Source organism: Empidonax traillii, unplaced genomic scaffold (genome assembly GCF_003031625.1).
Source record: "Empidonax traillii isolate 1590-97213 ecotype Southwest subspecies unplaced genomic scaffold, ASM303162v1 scaffold135:size1941959, whole genome shotgun sequence".
Lineage (NCBI taxonomy): Eukaryota > Metazoa > Chordata > Aves > Passeriformes > Tyrannidae > Empidonax > Empidonax traillii.
In genome coordinates this window covers 1,188,083-1,211,547 of record NW_020955328.1, presented here as the reverse complement: position 1 = coordinate 1,211,547, position 23,465 = coordinate 1,188,083, and the positions used below count along the sequence as shown (strand labels likewise).

The 23,465-nt window shown below is 53.5% G+C and overlaps 1 protein-coding gene across 1 annotated transcript; it reads left to right on the top strand.

The window, feature by feature from the left end:
* The first annotated feature begins 823 nt into the window (after window positions 1–823).
* MRPS23 (mitochondrial ribosomal protein S23) lies at window positions 824–2,910 on the top strand. The gene is made up of 5 exons (XM_027883844.1): window positions 824–940; window positions 1,035–1,202; window positions 1,689–1,766; window positions 1,877–2,000; window positions 2,475–2,910. Exons 1-5 carry the CDS (start codon window positions 897–899, stop codon window positions 2,634–2,636), a joined length of 576 nt encoding a protein of 191 aa, XP_027739645.1. The 5' UTR covers window positions 824–896; the 3' UTR covers window positions 2,637–2,910.
* Window positions 2,911–23,465: the final 20,555 nt, after the last annotated feature.

Genomic DNA, 23,465 nt, shown 5'->3' with positions numbered 1-23,465 from the left:
GGGGGGGTTCCCCTTATTCCCCCTAGGGCTGGGTCACTGAGGGAGCTGCTGCCGTTCCAGTGCGGGGAATGGGCTGCCCAGCTCTGGGGGGCAAACAGGGCAGACCCCCAACCTGCTGGGGGTGTCCTCAGGTCTCCTCGTCCCTCATGGCCCAACAGGGACACGAGGATGGGGAAGGTGTGGAAGGGCCACACGAGGAGCACAGAGGGCACGGGGTTTGCTCAGCTGGAGCAGAGCAGAGGGCAGAGCCCCTCGGGGGCTGCAGCTCCGAGCCCTGCTCGGTGGGACAGGGAACAGGGAACAGGGAATGGCTGGAGCTGTGCCAGGGCAGGGTCGGGTGGGATCCCAGGGGAAGGTTCTCCCCCCAGAGGGTGGTTGGCACCGAACAGGCTCCCCAGGGGGCTGCCAGAGCTCCAGGAGCATTTGCACAGCGCTGTGAGGACAGGGCGGGACTGTCGGGGTGTGTGTGCAGGGCCAGGGTCGGGTGATGGTCCGGGGGTCCCTCGTTCCGTGACTGTGCTCAGTGACATGGCGGCCCAGCCCGCCCCGGGGCGCGGCTCCCGCGAGCCTCGGCCCTGCCGGTGCCGCCTGGGCAGGGGCAGAGAGTGCCCGGGCTCCCCCGGCCCGAGCCCCGCGTGTCGCGATAGCCCCGGGTGTGTGGGGGGCGACACACGGCACGATCCGGCTGCGCCGCCGCACGGCCATCGGCTGGCGATGCCTGAGCACTGTCTCCCCTCGGCGCTCGGCTGCGCGGCCTGGCGGCGGCGCCGGTTCCCGTTCCGGTGTCCCGGTGGCTCGGGGGGCTCGGGGGGCCCGGGGGGAGCTTGGGGGGCTCGGGGGGTCCCGGCAGGGCTCGGAGTGTCCCGAGGGGTCCCAGGTGTCCCGGCGGGGCCGCCATGGCCGGGAGCCGCACGCAGAAGATCGGCAGCGTGTTCAGCCGGTGCGCGGCGGGGGGGGCTCAGCCGGGCCGGTTCCCGGTTCCCGGTTCCCGGTCCGGGCGGCCCTTCCTGACCTCCCCCTGGTTCTCCCCGCAGGACGCGGAACCTGCTGCGCATCGGGATCATCAAGAAGCCGCTGTGGTTCGACGTGTACGCGGCGTTCCCGCCGCTGCGGGAGCCCCTGCACCGGCCGGTGCGGCCGCGCCGCGGGCGGGCTGCGGACCCGGTGCGGCCCGTGCTGTACCGCGAGGATGAAGTGCGGGCGTGAGTCACCCCCGGGACACCGGCCTGCTCCCTGGAGGGTTTTTCCATGATCCTCCACGTGTTTCTCCTGGCTCGTGGAGGCTCCTGTGCAGCAGGAATGGCAAACACACCTGTACAGCACAGAGCTCCAGGCTGGGCTTAACCCTCTGGGGAGTTCCAGAGCTGCTCTGACCCGTGGTGATGATTAACTAGAATTTATTAAAACCATTACAAATGCTGGAACAAACAACTCTGTGGAATTCCAGGCTGGTTTGGGACCTTAGAGCCCATCCAGTCCCTCCCCTGCCATGGGCAGGGACACCTCCCACTATCCCAGGTTGCTCCAGCGTGGCCTTGGACACTTCCAGGTGTTCATAAGGGCTCCTGGGCAAAGGAGAAATAGTTCTGTGAATGCTTTTTATTACACCCTGAGCTAACAGACCCTGATGTCGTTTATTTACCATTGATTTCAGTTTCAAAAACTCACCCGTTTTCTTTTCTGACCAGGAGATTTTACAGAGTTTATGGCAGTGGTCCAAGGCCTTTCGACCTGACACAGTTAAACTTCAAATCTACCTGCCAGAGGTAAGGTTATAATTAAACTGGAGATATCTCTGAGACTTGTCCCTTCCTCCCCTTCAGTCAGTGAACCAAAACGTTATTTGTGAGAGTAAAAACGCGACCTTGCAATCCAGGTTTGTTGAGAAATACAATGAGCTGAAGGAAGAAGGGAAAATTGAAGAGGAGAAATTGTTTGAAGAAACAGGAAAGGCCCTTTTAGCCAGTGGGATCATTTTACAGAGGAGAACAGCAGATAAAGTGAGTATTAAATATTCACAGAGTCACTTGGCTGGTGGGTTGAGGAAACCCCTCTCCCAGGCCTCTGATACTGGAGTGGTCTGGGGTAAATTCTCAGCAAAGCAATCACACATCTGGTGGTTGTAATAAAATGTCTCTGCTGTGCAGAGAAAACTTTCCTCTTGGTCATGAACGTGTCTGGCCAAGGTTAAGGGGCTTGTGGGACAGAAAAGAGCTTGTTCTGGTGATAAAAGATTGAATAATCTTTCAAATAAGTGTGTGTCTGTAGAAACCATTTGGAAACATGTTTGTGTGCTGCTCTGTATTGAATTTCCCCATAATAATAATAATAATAATAATAATAATAGAAATAATCTCAGCATGAATTAATTGCTGTCAGCTTTTCTGGACACACAGAGGGCTGTCTCTCTCCTCAGCCACCCTTCAGAAGCTGCTTGCACCCTGCTTTGTGTGATTTGGTGTCTTTGCCTGCAGGTGGCACAGCAGGAGCACCAGGGATCTGCTGGAACCAGGGATCCTGCCTTGCAGCAGCAGCTCCACACTGTGCTGGAGGAGCTGCAGGAGAAGAGGAAGGGTGGGGAGGAGCAGACACCAGAGCTGGCAGGGACACAGAAGGAGAATCCTCCTCCCTCGTGACAGCTCTGCTGCCCTGGACTCTGCTGCCCCTGCGCCCTGGCTGTCCCCTGTCAGGATCCAGCCTCCACACCGGGCACTTTGGGACATTTCCTTGGGGGGAATCCAGCTCTGGTACCCCCAGACTCATGAGTGTGACACGTTTTCCTCAGTCCTTCTCCTCAGTGATGAAATTGGAGATAATGTGGGGTTTTTTTTTAAGGTTCAAGGCTGTTATCTCAAAGTGTGAGCTGGAAAATAAGAGTGGAAAATAAACCATTTTCTTTAAAAGTTGGAAGTTCTGCCTGCTCAGGTGTCTTGTTTGCAGCAGTAAAGATGTTTCCTGCTGTGGAAGTGGCAGGTCCTGTGTGATGCATTCCAGCAGCTGCCTCAAGTGTCATCTTTTTATAGCTCACTGAGGAAAGTTGCTCTTGATAGAAAGGGAATAATATGCTCTTCCCATTCCTTTATTTGCTTAAATTCAGAGTGGGATAAATTGTGGCAATACCAGATAATGGGGACCTCTGTGGTTTTTGGTGACTCCTAATGAAATTGGAGAAAGTTGAAAGTGATTCCTCTTTTATTTTGTGTTAGAAGAAGTCCCCGGGGTGGCTCCCTGGGGCAGGTCCTGCCCAGCTGGACCAGCCCTCCCTCGGTGGGCTCAGCTGGGAGCAGTTGGAATTCCCCTCAGGGGCAGCTGTGGCCCGGGGGTGGAGTCAGAGGCCCCTCGAGGGTTTTTCTTCCCCTGGAACACCTGAGATGGTTCCTGTCCAGCTGCACAACATCAGTTTCCATCACTACAGGTAAGAGCTCTGTTGCCACGGGCTTTCCTGCTCCCAGCCCAGCGTGCCGTGCCCAGGGAACCAGAGTGTGACTCGGAAAATGCAAAACCCCTCGGGTTTGTGGAGCAGCAGTGAGAAGGGAGGGTGCAGGTGTGCTCCACGCTCTACCCAACTCCTTTGTGGAGCAGCAGTGGGATGGGAAGGTGCAGGTGTGCTCCATGCTCTACCCAACTCCTTTGTGGAGCAGCAGTGAGAGAGGAGGGTGCAGATGTGCTCCACGCTCTGCCCAACTCCTGCACGAGCAGTTGTGTCCTTCACTGGTGTCTGAACCCTGTCGTCCCGAGGCAGGTATGTGGTCAAATTTGCGGGAAAACTTGTAAACTTACACGGGAGTCTACACTTGGTGGGGGAGAGAGGGAGAACAGGAGCCTTCCCGTGGTGTAAGTGTGGGAATCCTCGGCTGGAAGCTGCCGGGGCAGGGGCAGGCTGGGTGATGGAGCAGTGGTTGGGATGTTGGTGCCGCGGGATGGTTACGCCGGGTGGGTAAGGGCTGCGAGCCGGAGTGGTCGGTGCATCGAGAAGCAAACTAACCCAGCTAAGCCCAGGGCTCTGCGGGTTTGGATGGCGTTGGATGGAAGCGTTTGCTGGGCTGGGAGGTGGATCCCGGACTCCGGGACCCGCTGGAGTTCAGCGGCTTTAATGAAGAGGTTCAGGGCAGCAGCCGGGGGGCGATTTGTTACTTACTGAGCATTTACCTGGCAGGAAGGGGGGGGTCCGGGGGTGTCTGTGGGAAGGGCTCCCCCGCAGCCCCTTCCCCGGCGCTCCCCGCTAGGTGGGAGCCGCGCTCTGTGCCGGGAGCGCTGCCGGCACCGCCGCTCCATCCCAGAGCCCGGCACAGAGGGAGGGCACGGGGGCGGGCACGGCGGCCTTGCCGGCCTCCCGCAGGCCTGGGAGAGTCCCAGCTTTCACCAAAAAAAATGTTTTGAAAAGGCATCTCGTCTCCCCCGCGGGGGCAAGCGGGGTGGGAGCCGGGGGGATGCACCGGGGGAACTGGGGGATGGAGAGCCGTGGGGTGCCCTGGGGAAGGCAGAGGCTGCTCCCGGGGCTCGCGGGAGAAGGACACGGCTGTGACTCCGTCACTTGCCCTGTGCCTCGGGTCGGGGACCGTGCCCACCGCTGGAGAACCCTCCGCTGCCACTGAAGCGCTCGCTCGTGGCTCGGAGCGAGGCGGTCGCTGTCTCGCCATCCCACACCCGTCCTGGGGCAGCCGTGTGACCTTTCCCGGGCTAAATCCCGAGCTCCCTCCTCCCGCAGGGCGGCAGTTCCTCTCGCTGATTGCCGGGCTATTTTAAGTGACAATAAATGCCAAGTATCAGTTACACGGTGCCTCACTCCTCCAGACATCAAAGAGATGAGACAATCGCGGGCGATGACACCTTCCACTGCTCTGACGCAGCCAGGCTGAAGGTTTTCCAAGGTCAATTCCTAAAAATGAGGGCTTCACCTGGAAGTTTTAGGTTGAAAAACTGCCTGGTCTCTAGCAGGTAACCCCAGTAGGATCTAGAATGCAGGTACAGTGGTGCAGTGGATGGTTGGAGGAATCTCCTAGGGATGTTGTAGCATTCCTCTGACTGGTGCTTTCCCAAACAGTGTCAGTGCAGGATATGTCCTGCTGGAGCAAATGCCTCCAGTCCCACAGATCAGGGCTGTAGGGCCGGGCTCTGAGCTTGGGCACCGTCTTAACCCATGGGCAGCTGCCCCCACAGCACTGCTCAGCCCCTTCACGTGTTCCTGGGCAGTGGATTATCCGCTGGTATGTGTTGAGGGCAGGGAAACTAAGGATTTAATAGGATCAGGTCTGATGTCTGGAGCAGCCAAAATAATTCATCAGCTTTGCTGGAAAACCAGGTGATCTGACCTTGCCAATGCCAAGCTTCATCGAGGCAGATAATAAAGGATTTAATGTTTAAAGAATGTGGCTCCAAGTAAGACGTAAAATTGTTGGCATTGCCACACTGTAGATTCCTCTGTGATTTGCCTCTGCCCACCCCTGCTTGCACACACACACACACACGTCTGGTCTTCAAACCTGCCCCTTTGAGCTTTGGAATTCCAGAAGTCTGTTGGGAAAATGGATGGTGGAATTGGAGCAGGGCAGTGGAGTTCCCACACCAGAGCGGGGATGGCACACAGATGGCTTCTGCTTTACAAGACCTGGGCAGCATCAGTCCTGCCACCTGCCCGGTTCTGGTTCTAAATGAACTCTTTCCAAGGAACTGGGATTGCTGCTCTTTGCAGTGTTCTGCTTCTGCAGCAACAGCAATGCCCAGGTCATGGTAATTCCTCGCCTGACAGTTCTGGGATGTGTAAGATCCAGGAGGAAGGAGCAGTGGGAGGGTTGGAGCATCCCTGTGAGGGCTGCGGGTTGGGCTCAGTGGTGGCTCAGGGTGAAGAAGCTGCTGCTGTTTTGCTCTGATCCTGAGGGCTTTGCTGGCACACAGTGATGAGCAGCCACAAGAAACCCCCATGGCCTTGTCCTGACGGGCTCTTACCTCAGTGGCTGCAGTGAGGCTGCTCCCCTGGGTCAGTCACTGCCTTGGGGCAGTGTCACCTACCTGCTTGCCCGGGCTGGGGATTTGAGATGTCCCCTGGACACAGCAGTGATTTGGGATGTCCCCCACTGCTCTGAGACCTGGAGTGTTACAGATGCTGGGAGGGTCCCCCCAGGAGCCCAGTGGCTCAGCTGCCCTTGGCTCTGTCTGTCCCTGAGCTGCTGCTGCCTCTCTGCATATTGCAAGCTCATTCTGATGTGCGCTAATGCTATTATCCTCCAGAAATTGAAATCAAGTCTGAACCTATAATGTTTCACTGGGAGGGAATTGGGGTTATATATTCCTGTGTACAGCAGCATTCTATTTCAGTCATAGCATTTAATTATGATTGGTGTGTTAGTGCCCACCAGAGCATAACAAATTGTCATTATGTTATTCTGCTGAGTCTAATTTAATTGGCAAGTTGTCACAAAAGCAATTATCCATCATTTATTTTGTTGCCATAACCACATCTTGGAGAGCACCTGCTGTCTGAAGTGGAAAGGCTCTGCAGTCTCTTGGTCCTGGATTTCTTCCACTTGCCTGACACAAAGACACCATTTCCTCCTCTCATTTAAAAATATGTTCCTCATTTCCCAGCACGGGCTCGTGCCCGGGGCTGGAGATGCCACAGGAAATGCTCTGTGCAGGTGGTGACTGGCTGGGCATCCCAGGCTGGTGTGAGTTGTGAAGGCTTGGCCCCTCTGGAGCCCTCAGAGCCAGCTCAGTGCACTGTCTGGGGGGGTGGTGGTGATGGTGGTGTGAGAGCAGTGGACCCTGCCTGCCTCCTCACTTCTGGAAGGTCAGGGGGAAATAAGGAGAGAAAGGGAAACGAGACATTCTCTGCCTGCAGTAAATACAACACTTGGCTTCTTGCAAATCATTTTGGGGAAGAAGGGAGAGCAAAAAGCCCTTGAAGTGCTGATGGTTTATTTTGGTGTCTGAAGTTACAAAGGTGGGCAGAGCACGCACAGAGAGGTTCAGGTGAGCTGAGGGGGTGCAGGGTTTCAGCCCTGGCACCTGAAGCCCAGTGGTGCCCTCTCATTCTGGAGCTGCTCAGGTGAGGAACAAACACGTGATGTGTGGCACTCGTGTTGTCCATAACCAAACTGCTCCTGCCCTGGCCCTGTGCTCCTGTTGGCAGCACCGCTGGCTGGCGAAGCACAGGGCACCTGTGGCATGGTGGGTGCTGAAACACTCCCAAACTCCCCCACCTGCCACTCCCTGCATCCCAGAGCTGCTGGAATCCATCCCCCAGCCACTGCCAGGCAAGCTGGGGTGCTCTTCACTGAGCAAGTTCCAGATAAGGCATCTGGGCTCCCGTAGAGATTAGGAGGCTGGCGAGGGAAGATTAGTGGTTTCTTATAATCCAACAGGCAAAGCAATATCAGACTTCCCGAGACCAACCCAAAACTGCTGATTTTCTCCTTCCTGAGATGGCACGGAGCTGTGACCTGTTCACTTCTGAGATTTTGCAGATTGCGTCCCAAAATCCTGCGAGGCTAATGCAGACTCATGAACTCAAAGCCTGTGACTCGCTGTGATAAATGAGTAAATAAATGAAAATCTGTTCTGATGTCTGTATTTCTTTGAGTTACTCCCCTCTCCGCCCTGTCTGTAATCTCTTCCCCTCTGGTAGTTCTGATTAGCTGCTAATGAGGAAAGATGATTTTGTAGTTAAAGCACAGAGAGTGTTTTTTTTTTTTTTTCCTGGTTCTGTTTCTTTATCCCCTCCATGCCTTGATTTCCCCATCTGTACGCCAAGATACTGTTGATTTAAGATGGATGGTGTAAAGTTAAATGAATCCATATTTTCAAAGCAATTTGTTGTGAAGGGAGGGTACAGTGTCTTGGAAAGGGAGGTTCAACCTGAGGAATCATAACTTTTCCCTCTTGGTGTTCCCCCTGGGAATTTTATAATTTCCATTCCCTCTTTGCCCTTTGGCTGGTGTCCACGAGGAAAGGAGCAACAGTGGGAGGGAGATGGCAATCCTGGGGGATAGAAATTCCATTTGATGCAGTGGTGGCTCTCAGCAGAGCCTGGGAGCCACTGGGGCAGGTGAAAGGTGCTGGGTGCAGGGTTAAATCTGCAGCAGTGCCAGCAGATATTTGTGTGTCTGATTTATGGGTGAAATTCCTCGCGATGGAGGAGGCATCACGGAACTGCTGAGTGTGATAAATAACTCATTGCAATGTATTATTTAGCAAATTATAATGAAAAGCAGAAAATATACAGAGGGGAGCAGACAAATACATTTCCCAGTTGGCAACTTACTGATGGTTTAGAGCCAGGAGGCAGCTATTTAAGAGGGTTTGGGAATTTCCATGGCTTCCCCTGCAGATAAATCACCCCTCTGCAGATGTGTTTATTGGGTGCCCTGCTGCTGGGTTTTGATCCTGGGGGATGAAATCACTCCCAGATCTGGTGAGAGGGAGGACCCCAACCCCTTGTCTTGCTGTAATTGGTAAGGCAGGAGCTGGAGCTCTCTGGAGCTGTAACCCACTTCTTCCCAAGGAGGGAAATCATCTAGATTTCCTGGATCCTAGAGCTCCTGGATCCCAGCAGGTGGGATGGGGACGGTCCCCAATCAGTGTGTTTGTGCTTGGAGCCGGGCAGGTGAGATGTGCTGCCTCCACAGCCATCCCTCTGTGCCTCTCCCAAGCATCCACCCAGGCGCGAGTCCCGGTGGGGGAAAACGGGAGGTTGAATTCCCGCACGGTTCCCTGGGCAGTTGTTTCCCCGTTTGCTGGTTCTCCATCCCATCTCCATCCAGCCTGGCCCGGCTCCTCTCCCCCCGCGGTGGCACCAGGGGGTGCTGCCTGATCGCGCTCGGCGCTGCCGCCGAGGAGGTGACTTGGTTTTACCTGTTCGTTGTTTGTGTTCATTGTTATTTGATCGCTCCTATCTCCTCCCTGGGCCTGATGGATGCTGTTGGGATGGGGTTTTCTGTGCAGGGTGCTCTTTCTGCTCCTTGCTGTTGAGGCGTTTAAAAATTTGTGGTTTAGAGGGGGAAAAACACATCCTTGTGTCGATGAGTTCTGCCTGCCGGCCTGGGAGCGCAGCAGGGCGTCTGGCTGGCACAGACCCCTCCACCGGGGACATCCCACATGGCCCCAGCTGGGCTTGTCCTTGCCCACAGCATCCCTTGGGTCCGCAGGGAGCCCCAGATGCTTCTCCAGCTGAGCAGGAGGTGCCTTGGCAGGAACCTGTGCTGGGTTTGAGCACTGAACTTCCAGCTGGTGCGGAGTGTGGGTCTTCCAAGGTCTCCTCTGGGCTGAGCATGGGGCCTCCAAGGTCTCTGTGGGGCTGGGGCCGCCGGATCAGCGGGATCTGCGGATTGCCAGGGCCGGCTTTATCAGCAGCACAGATAGTGTAGGGGCCTTCAGTTTACAGAGGAGGAGAAGATAAGAGACTTGGAGAGAACTTGACTGGGTGACTAAGATAAATTTACTGTACTACAGGAAATCGAAATGTGAAATAAAGATCTCAAACAGCTGAAATATTTAAAAAGATACAGAAGTTGGGCGCGTGAGAGCCATTCCGAGCGAGCGGCTCCCGCCGGGACCGGCCCTTATCAATCCATCACCCGGCCCCGTGGAATTTTATAAAAGATAATAGGGTGGAGGGAGAATTGAAATAGAAACTATCCATTACCAGCAGCTGAATGACAGGTTCTCTGTGCAAAATAAGATCATAATTAACAGGAGAGAGACTGAAAGTTTTCCGCTTTCTGCTGCTGTTTGTTTTCCTTCCTGGCTCTGCGGGGTCAGGGAGGGCTGGGGGTGGGACATGGGGGGCCCTGGGGGGCTCAGGGTGCAGGTAGGGGCAGACTCCCAGCAACCACCAGTTTTGTGGTGTTGGAAGAAAACCAAACCTACTGTAATATCCAGAAATATCTAAGAAAGAGGGGCCTCCGTGGCACCCCTGGGTGAGCTGGAGCAGTAAGAGGGACCAGTCTGGGTTTTCTGCTGGACTAAACATTGGATGTTGCAAACTCTTTTATTCAGCTTCTCCTTCCTTTTTTTGGTGCCTCACAGTCCCACCCTGCTCATGAGGCTTCCTTTGGGAGGAAACCCAGACCCTCCTGTGTCACCCCTGGGAGGGAGGAAAGGTTTGGAGCCTGGACTAAGATCCAGTTCTCCTTTATATGGTCTCCTTCTCACCATGGGTCCAGTGGCTGTTTTGTCCCTTATTTTGGGAATGTCCTGAGTGCCACAGGCTGTTCTCAAGGTACTTTCCTTGTGCCTTTATGGAGGGACCCTCCAAAACAGCAGCTTTTAAAAAATGTGCTTCACTTTGCAATTCCTGGGGATAAGAAGGTTACCCAGTCCCCATCTTCTCCTACTGATGACTCTTTATTTTCTCAACACAGGACCCCAAAAACACAGCCAGGATGACCAGCCCTGCTCCGTGGGACTGTGGGGGGACTGGAAAAGTAAGTCACATCTTCCTAATGTCGTATCAGACTTCACCCCCTTTCCTCACTCCGCTCCAACACCGTCTGCTATTTCTCACGATTAAATCCTCATGAACATCAGCAGGAGCCAGGTTATGTTCCCTGTCTTTAAAATGTCCTTCAAACTGTAAAGGCCCAATTGAAATCCTTCTGGAATGTTTTTCCTCCTGGCTCATTTAGTCTGGAAGAGGCGGCAGCAGCGCTGCTGCTGCTCAACCCGGTATTCCAGGATGTGAAATTGCAGTGTGAGGCAAGGAATTAGTGAAGCACTTGGAGTTGCAATAAGGATTAGATTGGGTGGATTGGAATGCTGGGAAGCTGTGATCATACATGGAAAGCCTGACAGGGAAATTGTCTATAAAGGCTAATGGAAGCCCTGAGGTAAAGGGAACAGCTAACCTCAGGCTCATGATGCTGGCAAGGAAATGATCCTAACTTGCTTGTGGTTAGTAACCTGGGACGTGGTTAATAACATGAGCAGGGACATTTGAAAAAGATATCTTATGGCTGTTTTGAAATGGTCCATCTCTGTGTGTTCTGCACAGTGTTATCCTACAGCTGGAGCCTGTGGCTCCAGAACCTGCTGCTGGTTTGCTCAGTACCCAGAGCAAGGTCAGTCTCCATCTTCCTGGGGCTCTGCCTCCCCTCCTGTGCCACGGGAGTTCAGAGGCTGTCAGGCAGATCAGGTGGAGAAAGATGGGTCGATCTGTGCCCTTCAGTGGTAGAGGGTTGGAAGTAGATGACCATTCTATAATTCTGTGACCTTCAAACACAGCAATGATTGGGGTCCCAGCCCGTGCGATGCTACAAGAGGTGATGTGTGAATACAACCCACCATCTGCCCAGAGCTCAGAGGGTCCAACAGGCTGAAATTGGCTCATTTCTGAGATGAGATGACTTAAAAATGCCCAAGGCGGAGGAAATGGATACATTATTGTTGTTATCTTCATTGCTGCCATCACCTGTGTGCTGGAACGTGGCTCAGGACTGAGGGGCCAGCACAGATGTGTGGGGGGAGCTGGAGCCTTTGGGCTGCTGAGCTGCCCTGTGGCCTTCAGATCTGGAAATTAGGCAAACAGAGCTAGTGCTGCTCCAGCACATGAATTGGGTGGTAACCTTTGCATAACCTTTAGATAATCTTTGGCTGTGGGAATCCCCAGCCCAGAGCACACGTGCTCCAGGGGTGCCCAGAGCATCGCTGGGGACGAAGGGCTTTGGACTGGAGGAGATGTGGGGGAGTTCTGTCGCGCCCCAGAATTTGTGTGACCCCTAAATGACACTTCCCCATCGTGGTTTGGTTCACTCCTGCCTCCCGGGGGCTGGGCAGGGTGTCCCCAGCTCTCCCCCAGAACTCGGGGCTGGGCTCTCTGCTTTGTCGAGGGGAGTTGGCAGAGCTGGGGCTGCCGGGGCTCGCCCCCCGCCCCGAGATGTTGGTGTGGTGTGGCCGGATCCCTGTGCCCCCACGTCACGCCCGCGTTGATGATGCCCTGTGCCCGCCCCGGCAGCAATCACAGCCCGCGCCGCCGCCAGATTGCCTTGTCCGTTCCAATGATCTTTAACTCCGTTTTTCCCCGAGCAATCAGAAGCACTTTCTCTTCGTCCAGGTGGTCTTTTCCCATTTTTCTCTCTCCAGTCCCAGGACCCAGGGCAGTCACATCTCATCACGCCTTTTCTCAAGCCATTTGTACCTCCAGCTTTTTCTGTTGCCATCAATTTAGTGGCAGCCTCTCCTCCCTGCTCTGCTCCCCCCCTGCCAACCGCAGCTTCTTCGGGAGTGAAACTCAGCCTTCAGAGCCTCAGCAGATGCAAATGCAAATCTCCTGCCCCTGCAGCCCGTGCCCACTTGCTTTTTGTGTACATTGGAGAAGGCTCCCCCAATTTCTTCTGGGAGAGGGCCAACCCCTTAAAAAACCTTTCCTAGAGTGATTGTTACAAAGCAGAAACAAATATGGATTGTTAAGGAAGGGTCTATTGGCCACTGAGGAAGCAAACACTGAAAACATGCAGTAATGCTGCTTTCCCAATGCTGAGTTATATCAGGAAGGAATTCTTCCCTGTGAGGAGGGTGCAGGTTGCCCAGAGAAGCTGTTCTTTTTTTTGTCCTTCACTTGCCCAGGCTTCACCCTGGACTAGAAATCATCCAGCAGCAGATTGCAAAACACAGGATAGTCTGTGCTGTGTATCAATAAAAGAGAAAAATATCAGGATATGGGAATAAAAGATCACTTAATGGGGAGCTCATCCTGTCTCCCGTGCACTGAGCATCAACTCAGCAAAACACTTTAAGTGTGTGATTAAATATAAACTCACTCTTCAGCCCCTCGCTGTTCAGTGAAGCAGTTTAGCGAGCACTGAGGTATTTGCTGAGCAGGGCTTTGCCATCTCTCTGTTTTTCCTTGGGCAGAGGAATTAAACACACGTTGGTATCACCTATTAATAAGGCAGCAAGTGGCCGCAGCAGCGCCCGTGCAGTGCAACCCAGCTCATCATTTTTCTATATAGGAGCAATTAAGCTGCACCAGGAGGCCTATGTCTTTATATCATCACCTAATGACAGTGCAAAAGTATTCCAGGGAAGGAGGGGAGGGGGAAATCACATCCATATTTAATTGGCAAAGTTATCACCTTCGCTTCAGAGCCCGAACTTGCAGCCCTTCTGGCCAATTTCCAAGTCAGATCTATTTCCCCAGACTGGAAAGTGAGGAGAGTGTCCTTATATTATACTTCTGCAACAAAATAGCTCTTGAAAGCTCGTGAACACGCTCCCAACTGCAGTAAATAACCAATAGTCTCTGTTCTTTGCAGCAAATGAAGATATCTTTGAGCTGTTACGTTCCTTTCAGGTTTTTTTAAGGAAATTATTTGTCTTATTATTATTCTCCAACCCCACACTTGCCTGTCAGATTAAATTTTTTATTGCACTAAACCACAGAGCCATCTGGAGCCCCTCACATCCCGCTCTCGGTACCGGAGCGCGGCCCTTCTCTCTGCAGCATTTTGATTCCTCTCAAGGTCTTTTTTTTATCCAATACATTAAATTCTCCAGTCCATTGTTTCCATCCCTGTGTCCCCTTGCTTGTGTTCCTTGGGGCTCAGCATCCTGGCCCCTGTCTGTCCCTGGTCCCCGTGTCTGTGGGAGCGGCGCAGCGAGGAGCGATCGGGGCTGTCCGCTCTCATTAGGCAGGAGAGGAGCTCTGCTGCTGTTCCAGGGCACTGGCTCTCTCCAGCCAAATACCTCATTCTCCAGCTTCTTCATTTCATTTTGCGAGCCCCGAGGTCTCCTGTCGGTTTGCAGCTCTTTGTTCAGGCCCCCCGGGGTTGAACTGAAACCATTTATCTCTTTCTGCCCTTCCCTCCTCCCTGCTCGGCTGGAGCTGGGCCGTGGGTGACCTGTGGGCTCCTCAGGTGTCATGATGTGCCTCAGGGCTCCTCAGCTGCCCTTAAATGTCAGCAGTGTGTGATGGCTCCTTCTGAGGGTTGTCCTGGGGCTGTTCTGGAGCCCTGGCACTCACCAGCAGTGAGACCCATCACCAGCAGTGAGACCCATCACCAGCAGTGAGACCCATCACCAGCAGTGAGACCCAACGCCGTGGTCTGGCCCTCTTTAGCTGACTCTGGGAGTGACCTCCGAAAAATCTCCCCAAGGAAAAGTGGCCTTGACCACCTACCTGTCCTGGGCTTGACCTCCCAGCCCTTCTTGGCTTTGCAGTACCCTGTGGCAGAGGATATTGCCTCAACATGTTCTGAAGAGACAGAGAAAGAGGAAAAGAGAGAAAAAGGAGTGAGAAATATCGATAACTTCCATCTCCTCAAGCCCAGTAACTAGCTTTTGACACTTCTCCGCCACTCTAGCTTCACAAAGCCCCAGCTCTCTGAAGATTAATTGATGTAGGCCACTCAACCTATTTTCAAATCCCTTTCAGTTACCATTTAAAACCTTCTGATTTATTTTTTTTGATAAAGTCACTGAGGCTTTTTATGGATTCTCAAATGATTGTCCAGCTTGACAAATTGGATTCTTAAAGCTGGTTCTTTCAAGAAAAGGATGTGGTTTGACAAGACAAGAAACAGCTCATCTTTGAGACAGGGGGATAAATAAGAAAAAAAAAAAATCCCATTCTTGCAGTCAGGTGTTGCTCAATGGGTGTCTTGCTCGTCACTGATAATCTTATCTGGCTGTGATGGGAAGGGACCCACACAAAGGGGCCCGGCCGGGCTGGAGGGCTGATACGCCGCTGATTAATCGTTCTGTCCAGCGTGTGCAGAGCCTCGGGAAAGGTGATTAATGCCATTTGAGAGGAACTCTGACCCCCCTCCCCTCCCCGACACCGCGCTGGGGGCACCTCCTGCCGCTGGTGATGGATGGACTCCTGCCTCTGGTGCGTGGGGCAGCTGGCAGGGGGGCAGCTGGGCCGTCACCCCGGCCTTGTGCTGAGGTTTGGGAGGTCGTGTCGCTCCCCAGGGCTGCAGTTGGTGTTTCTGATGGAGTTTTTTTATTGCCTATGCTCAAACCCTGCTGGGTGTCCGGGTACCTGTTGTGTCACCCCAGGCTCTGCCAAGAGTAAAACCATGTTCACGTCTAGTGTGGGGATGGGGCAGGGCAGCTGTGGAGGTGAGAAATGTGCTCCTGATCTTTTTGAACCCAAACATCCCCCCCTGTAAGATGCTGGATAGGGCTTGGAGCAACCTGGTCTAGAGGAAGGTGTCCCTGCCCACAGCAGGGGGTGGGAACGAGGTGATCTCTAAGATCCCTCCCAACCCATCCCATTCTGGGGTTCTCTGTCTTCTCTAACTGCCAACAGTAAATGCAAATATCCTTTTGGATGTGCCTGAATAAAACCTGGGTGTGCAAACACGCCCAAGGCAACTCTGAGAGCAGCTGGAGCAAGGGCCAGCCCAGGCTGGTACCGAGATGCTCAGCTCTGGCCATGCAGAGCCATCGTGCAGACGGGTCCTGAGGGACCCCTGTGGGCTCTGGTGACAGGGTGGCAGGGTGGCACACTGCTGCCATTCCTGCTTGGGCTGCAGGGAGAAGGAGAGGTGAGGACAAGGGACCTCCTCGGGGCTGCAGTCCCACCAGAAGCCAGAGCACACGGTCTTCCCAGGCAAGACAAGGTGCAATCTCTCTCTGTTTCAGCAATGCTTTTCATTTTTTAATTGACTGCCTTCACTTTGAATATTTCCCACCTGGCAGTTACTCTGAATAATGGAAATGCATCGTAACTCCTCCCCGCTCCCTGCATTGAATGACTCTAGGTGATACTTTATATCTTATTATGGTTATTTATTATGATGTCCACTTTGGTTCTGTAGCAGAGGGAGATCATTAACCTCTCCTGCAGCAGAGAGAACTCTCTGTGTTGTTTTCAAAGCTATTAAAGCTTTGAAAACTCCTCTTTTTTAAATTTTTTTTTTTTTTTTAACTAAAAAACCCACAGGGCTGCATAATAAACTGCTGACACAGGTTGGTGAATGCAGGAGGAGGGCAGACCCTCCCGCTGGGCCCCACGGAACTGCAGGCGGAGCTGGGAGTGAGGAAGGAGTTATTTGCTCGTTAGAAAACACCCGTGGGGTGCTGGGAACCCGCAGGCAGATTCTGCTGGTGCTGGGAGAGGAGGAGGTGGCTCAGGAGGGGTGGGAGATGCCACCTGGTGTGTCCAAGGGGAGGTGGGGGCTGCATGGCCACCCTTCCTCGGGGGTCAGCAGCTCTTTGGGCTGGTCCATGCACGTAAAACCAAATTCCCTCGCTCCTCCAAGGACACCATAAAATCCCCCCTGACCTGCTGACATCTCAGGGTGCTGCTCTTTACCTGCACTAGCTTTGGGTGCTTCTTCCCCTGGGCCTTGGTGGGAGTGAGGAGCCTCCTGTACAGATTGCTGCTCTCAGAGGCTGCATATGATCTCCTAATGTCTATTTATGGTCACCCAAGGCCATGCCCAGATGCTGCTTCTGGTTGCTGGACCTGCATGGGGTGGGGATGGGGGGAACCACTCGGTTTTCCATGGCTGGCTGAGGTTTCAGCTTGGCTGTGGCTGATTGCTGGACACACAGCTCAGCTTGCTGGGAGGTTTAATCTGTTATATGGGAATTTATCTCCAAATGTGGGGAGAGATAAAAGCAGATGCTGTCTCTCCCGCCTGGGCAGGCAGCATCTCTCTGCTGGAGATGTGTATCCACTCTGGAGACCGTGCTTTGCTCAGGACCAAGAGCTGATCCTGATTAAAATCCTGCCTGCAGTAGGAGGGATGCTCACGTCCTGCAAAGTCACCTTGTCTACCTGTGCACACCGTGTTCCTTCACACCCAAAAGATCCTGAAATGAGATGTTCCCCATCTCCCCGTGACCACAGGCTACTCCAACGTGATGGCTGATGGTAACAAAGCCTTTGTGGATGTCCCTGTTTTTGGAAGCACGTCATGCTGCCCATATGGCTGGGGAATACGGAGCCTGCAGACAGGACAGGATGCTAATGAATCAGTAGCTTTATCTGGCCTGTCTGCACCTCTCAGAACCAAGAAAGTGCAGTTCATTAAGCTCTGGTTGAGGTGCTGTCCTAAAGAGAAAAGCACCTCCACATAAAAAAACTAACCAACCAAACAAACAAAAAGCTGCAATTCCTTGTTGTTCACTTCCAGCTGAAACTGGCTCTGTTTGAAAGCCCAGAGATGTTTTCCTAATGGCTCTCAGTACATTGCTTGTGTTAGGGCCACACAAACTTGCTTCTGTAGCTGTGATGCACCTCGGAAAAGCAAACAGCATGACCTGACGGAATATTGAGAATTAGGTGCTGTTTTCACCTGCCCCAGGAAGCTGTGGCTCCGTGTACTGGCTTGCAGCACCTCCATCCCCCTGTCCTAGGAGCTCTCTCCCATGTCAGCTGCTGCCTGAGAATGAGTCTCATCACGTGTGGAAATGTTTTCACGCTGTTTGAAAGGTGGAGGTGTTGAGGCCTAAAAGCAGCTGAAGGATGTGCCTGCCTGGGAACGGAGCCCCAGTCTCTGGACACCCAGCTGGGCCTTTGGGCACTGGAGCAGAGCATCCATCACCCCAAGGTTAAGTGGGAAGGGATGAGCAGATGAATAATAATTATGGAATATTAATATTATCCAGAGAGCATCTGTAACTGCTCCAGGGGATCCTGTGGTGTAACCTTGCTGCCTGGTCAGGGATCCCTGCTGGCTCCTGACTCGTCACAGGAGCTTTCAGCATCCCCATCAGCCAGGTGAGCTGGATGGAGCTCCTGGACCTGTGAAACCCGAGTTGCTGGGAGGGTGATGTGTGGAGCTGCATCCCACCACAGCACCCGTGGCTGCAGGAGTGTGTTTGGCTGATGCACCACGCCAGGCTGGGCTGGCAGAGATGCTGGGTGAGCAGTGTGGAGGCTGAGTGACCCCTTGTTCCCCAGGAGCCCCCACCCCTGGGTGCTGGGGCAGGCTGGGGTGGTGAGTACCGCTGCAGGGGCTCACCCAGGGGAGGAACGAGAGCTGGAGATCAGAAGGGAAACTAGGCCAGAAAAAACGCAGCCAGATAGTTTGCAAAAGGATGACCCAAGCAGCTTTGATATGGATATGTTCCCCCGCAAAGACACAGTGCCGGAGAAGCTCTTTATCAGTGTCAGGCGATGACAAACGACGGCGGGGGAAAGTCACGGGGCTGCGGCGCCTGGTGCAGCTGCAGCACCTTGGGAAGGATGCCGGGATCGGCTCCGCTCCGGCCGCGATTAATCACGGCACAAAGGAGTGGCTGCTCCTCCCTGCTTTGTATAGCGCGCTAAATGAGGGAGGCAGGATGGGGAAGAGGAAAACTGCACTTGGGCACATTTGGGGAAGATCACACCCCATCTTCTGGCTCGTACACAAAGACACCCCTGCCTGCCTGGTGGGGTAGTTAGGAAAAGTGTTGGGAGGAAGAGGAGGGAAGGCAACAGCAGCCAAAACAGGCATTGGCAGCTGGGATTGTCCCTGCAGGTGCTGCTGAAGCCAAGGGTGGCACAAACCAGCAGGGCAGGTCAAACAAGAAATTAAAAAGGGGGGACAAAATCAAACCAGAGTTTTTTACCGTTACCTCCAGTCCTTTTTTTTTTTTTTTTTTTTTTTTTGAGTTCCCTTGAAGCCTTGTCTGTATAAATGTTGAATTATATGGTTCTTTGACTCTTTACTAGAAATTGCTCTGAATTACTTTTTTATATATAATCTGTTCCATTTCCAGCTCCCTGCTGTATCTCGCAGAGGAATATCTGGAGCTGTCGACTGGCTCATTCTCCTGCTGCCAGGCGGCTCTGCCTCCTCGTCTAATAAAGTTGCCCCCTCTTCCACTGCAGGGCAGCAATCTGTAATGAAAATTTTATAGGAGTAGTTGGGAAATGGAGTTGGAATCTGGGTTTCAAGTAGGATTTTCGTAATACTCCAGGCATATATATACACACACACCCCCCATGTTTGGGGATCAGTGGAAATAAAAGGGGTTGTTTTCCAACTTTTGTGGGTTTGTTAAACTCCCTCTTGACGGGATCAGTGGGAATGTTGCTCGCTCGGAATTCCCCCTTGCAGCCCCTCTGTGATAGTGTGAATTTGGGAACCAGAACAACTGCCTCAGTGATGTGACTTGAATTTCTGGGCCGTGTGCTCATTGATCCCATGCAGGGGATGGAATATGTTTGGAGCTGGTGTATCTAGAAGGGAAGCAACAGCCCTGGCCTCCTTCCCCCTCCCATGTCCGGCATCATGGTCATCCTTGCCATGGGGATGGCACTCCTGGTGTGTTTGCTGTGCTGGTCTCTGGCCTGGGAGGGGATCCAGGCACATTTTCTGTCTCAGCCGCCGCTGTTTGAATTTGGCACATCTATGCTAAACACGCAGCGTCAGCCCTCTCTGGGGCTGATCAATATTTAATGTGGAATTTACAAAGATTGACTTGAGGATGCGTTTAAAATTGGAGCTTTAGCCGTGGGTGGCAATTTCCGAGTCGCAGCAGTGGAGTTTGATTATTTAGAGAGATGGCATTTTGCACATTTAAAATAATCCTCGGGACCGCGGGGCTGCCACGGCCCCCTCTCCCCCTAAACTGTTGACTTTTCACTAGTTTTGTTTGTTGATGTTCAATATTAATCTCCCCAGCTGCTCCCTTGGTGCTGGGCTGGGCTGACGGGCCCAGGCAGTGGGTGCTGGCAGTGATGGGGTGCAGCTCCCTTTTGGGGTTTGGTGTTTTACTGGGATCCAGGAGCTGAAGGTGTTTTGGGAAGGGAGTCCTGTGGTGTGTCTGGGGCGTGCTGGCTGTTACCAGTGCGTGTTGGACGTGCCCAGGGGCTCCAGGCTGGGGGGCCAACACCCCCTGTTTGACCCACACAGCAGGCAGTGACACACACCTGTTTAGGGACATTAATACTGGAACTGGGAGTATTCAAGGTCGGGCTGGATGGAGCTCTGAGGACCCTGGGCTAGTGAAAGGCGGAACTGGATGATGTTTAATGTTCCCTCCAACCCAAACCATTTCTGAGTCTGTGATGTTTGAACTGGGTGAGCCACCCCAGGCTGGGGTGCTCTGTTGTGCCCTTTGCCTGCCTGGGGACGCTGCCATTCCAGCCCTCAGGAGCCAGGCTGGGGTCTCCCCTCCCACCCCCAAACTCTGGCTGTCATTGCTCATCTCCCAGCACACAAGGCTGGGGTGGGATGCAATTGCTGGTTTATCCTGGTTTGCTCGTGCTGTTGCCTGTGTTAAATGAGAGCTGACAGGTTTGGAATAGCTGCTCTGCGTTGGGCTGGGTGCTGAATGTGGCAATCACGAGAGGCTGGGCCGTGGGATGGAGTGTGGGGGCTTGTCAGTTTATGGACCAGAGCTGTAAATGACGTCAGTGATGGATCCACAGACACCGACTGTCCAGGGGCGCGGGTGCAACCGGAGCAACCCTGAGCTTGGCTGTGGAAAACAAATACAGGTTTTCTCTTGAGGCAACCATAGAACTGACCCAAATTGAGCCCATCTCTGCAGTCCTTGTGAGGAGAAGGAAACTCTTGTAATTGCTCATATGACGAGGAGAAAATATTTCCCTTCCTTCCCTTTATCTGATTGTTCTACTAAGACTTTGCTCCATTTTGTGTAATTAAAAAGCTTGAAAGCAGCTTGCTTCGTGTATGGCAAAAGAGCATAACGTGTGGCAGTGATAGAGCTGTTCATAAATGTGGTTGTTTTCATATTATAGAAAAAAAAAGTTGAATTGCATTGCTAAATCCATCAGTGAGGTGTTGGTGAGGAGAGTGGGGGCACCCACGGGTGCAGCCTCAGCACCCAGCCCGACTGTGTGTCACGGCATCAGATGTTTTATTAAAAACTTTAATGTTGGTGATTTTCTGCTTAGTCCCAGAACCCCCTTCCTGCCTGCACACCCCAGGCCCTGAATGCCACAGACAGGAGTGGGATTGCTGGGATCCAGCCATCAGTGGGGTCTGTGTTGGTGGGATGCTGGCTCTGATTTGCTGTGGCAGGTCCAAGCTTCCACACCAAATAGCATGTGCAAAAAAAAAAAAACAAAACAAAAACCAAACAAGGGCTCATTTCCCTTCTCCTCCCCCTTCAAATTGAAGCACAAATATGACAAGTGTTATGATGAAGGCTGAGCGCGCCCCGAACATCTCTCCCCTTGCAGATTACTATGTAAATCAGCCACTTAATATCTCTGCTTCCCTCTGCTGCGCTCTGTGTGCCAGGCTGGGGACGTGCTGGGTGACAGCCCCAGCCCGTGGTGGGTCACACACCGCTGGGCTGGCGGGTGGGGGACGCGTGTGCCGCGACAGAGCAGCTCCCATGGCGCGTGTAAGGCCTGGCTGATGCAAATCTGGGCAAACAAGTCATTTACCGGCCTTTTTAATAGTAACTTGGGGTGTTTTTCCAGCACCTCTTGCCTGAAAATGCAAGTTTCCAGAGCTGGGTGATGAAGGCAGTGTCACTGGGGGCTCTGGGGACAGGAGCTGTGACATCTCCGTGGTCTTAGACCACCCCTAAGTGCTGCTGGAACACATTGCTGCTGCCCGGGAAGAGAGGGGCTTTCCCCACTGCCCTCAGCTGCAAAACTTGGGTTTCCTTGGTAAGAGGGAGGGCGATGGCTCTGGGTGGCCAGGGGGGTGGGAAGAGGCTGGGCTCATCCTTGCCCAGCTGGCACCTGAGCTCTCCATCTACATCCCATTCCTGGGTGTAGAGACGAGGAGGGAGGGTTTGATGGGGGAACAGAATGAAACACAGATTTGTTACATGTGCAATCTTGTTTCCTCTGGGGCTGGGGCTGGAGCACAGGCTGTTGGGGCTGGAGCACAGGCTGTTGGGGCTGGAGCACAGGCTGTTGGGGTTGGGGATGCAGCACAGGCTGTTGGGGATGCAGCACAGGCTGTTGGGGCTGGGCATGCAGTACCAGGGGTTCACCTTTGGGGTGTTCCCACAGCCACTCAGCACCATCCCATGGGACCAGCAGCCAGTCCAGCAGGCTTCCACCTCAGATTGCTCAAGGTGTTTCATGTCACACCTTTAATGACTGCACTGCAGGAGACCAGTGGGCTCTGCTGGTCTGGGAGGTGCAGGGGTGGCTGTGGGGCTGGCAGTGCCTCTGCCCTGTCCTGCCACAGCCACCTCTCATCCCCCCTGTGCCAGGGATGGAGCCGTCAACAGGCACTGTAATAACCCTCCTCAGAACCCTGAGCAGCCCAAGGCCGCTCCTTTCTGGTGGGTTTTAATCTCCCTCATTTTGCTGCTCATTCTGTGAGGAGATTGAAGCGGCGGCGGGACGCGATGAGCTGCATCGGGGCCGTTACTGCGAGGCTGCGCTGATGGAAATGGTTTCGGAATAAAGACATTATTAATGAAGATGATAAGCAGGGAAGGTACGCCACGCTCGTGTACCTGAGCTCGCCCGGGCTGTACTCGGCCAGCACATCCATCTACCGCTTGTATTCATCCATTTTTTTAAATGCCTTCACGGGTGATGTCAGCCTGCCTGGCAGTTCTCTTGCCATTTAAAAGAATCAAAACAAATTAACTCCAAAAAGTTCACGTCTGAAATGCTGCTGCTCCCCGGCTCCCGGCCGTGAGCGAGGGGGGGACGCAGCCCTGGACGGTGACTGACCCCAGGGATCCTTACAGAATTATTGCTGGTGGATTAGCAGTGCTGGGATGGAGCTGAGCTCTCACTGCCATCCCGGGGCACAGCCCTGTGCCCACCGTGGGGTCAGGAATGTGGGCTGCTTGTCCAAGAGAAATGCAAATACGGGACAATCAGCCTCTGCAGCAGCAAAGTGGGATGTGATGAAACCCAATCAGTTAATAACCCTTCACGGCACTGGGAGAATTGTAGATGAACGTGGTTTTAAATAACTTCTTTTTTTCCTCACCAGAACTATTCCTCTGTGTTTTTTGCTGGGAAAAAAGTGCCCATTTTGGTTTGTGTCTGGCACAAAAGGGCCACTGGGTTCACAGCCCAGAGCCAGGGAATCTCGGCAGAGCTCTGCCATTGCTTCCTCCTGCACTATTTTGGCTTCTCAGAAAGGCACCTCTGTCCTTGTAGGTGGCCCCTTGAGCCTCCAGCTGCTGGAGGGAGGTCCCATGGGGTTCTCACCTGGAACCCCAGGGATGCTGCCCCATGGAATGTTGCACTGAGCTACAGCTGCTGGCACGGGAATAAACCCTGCAGGAGCAAAATGGCTCAACAGACAGAGCTGATGAGCACGAGGAAGAGGAGGCTGTGAGACCCGGATAGTAATCAAGGCTAATTTGTTGATTTGCCATCCGGAGTCATTTCTTACATTATTTTCTCCCCCCACACAATTTGTTCGGGGAGGGGGAGTGCGAGCTCTCCATCCTCCGCCGAGCTCCGTCTGCCTGATTAGGGGCTGTCGGGATGATTGATGTGTTCTTGCTGGAGAAGGTGAGTCCCTGCACTGTGACAGCTGGGTCTGACAGCCCGGCAGGGACGGGTCCTTACCGGCACCCTCCTCTCCCCATCCTCCCTGTTCCCAGCTGGCCAGTGCCGGGCTCTGGCT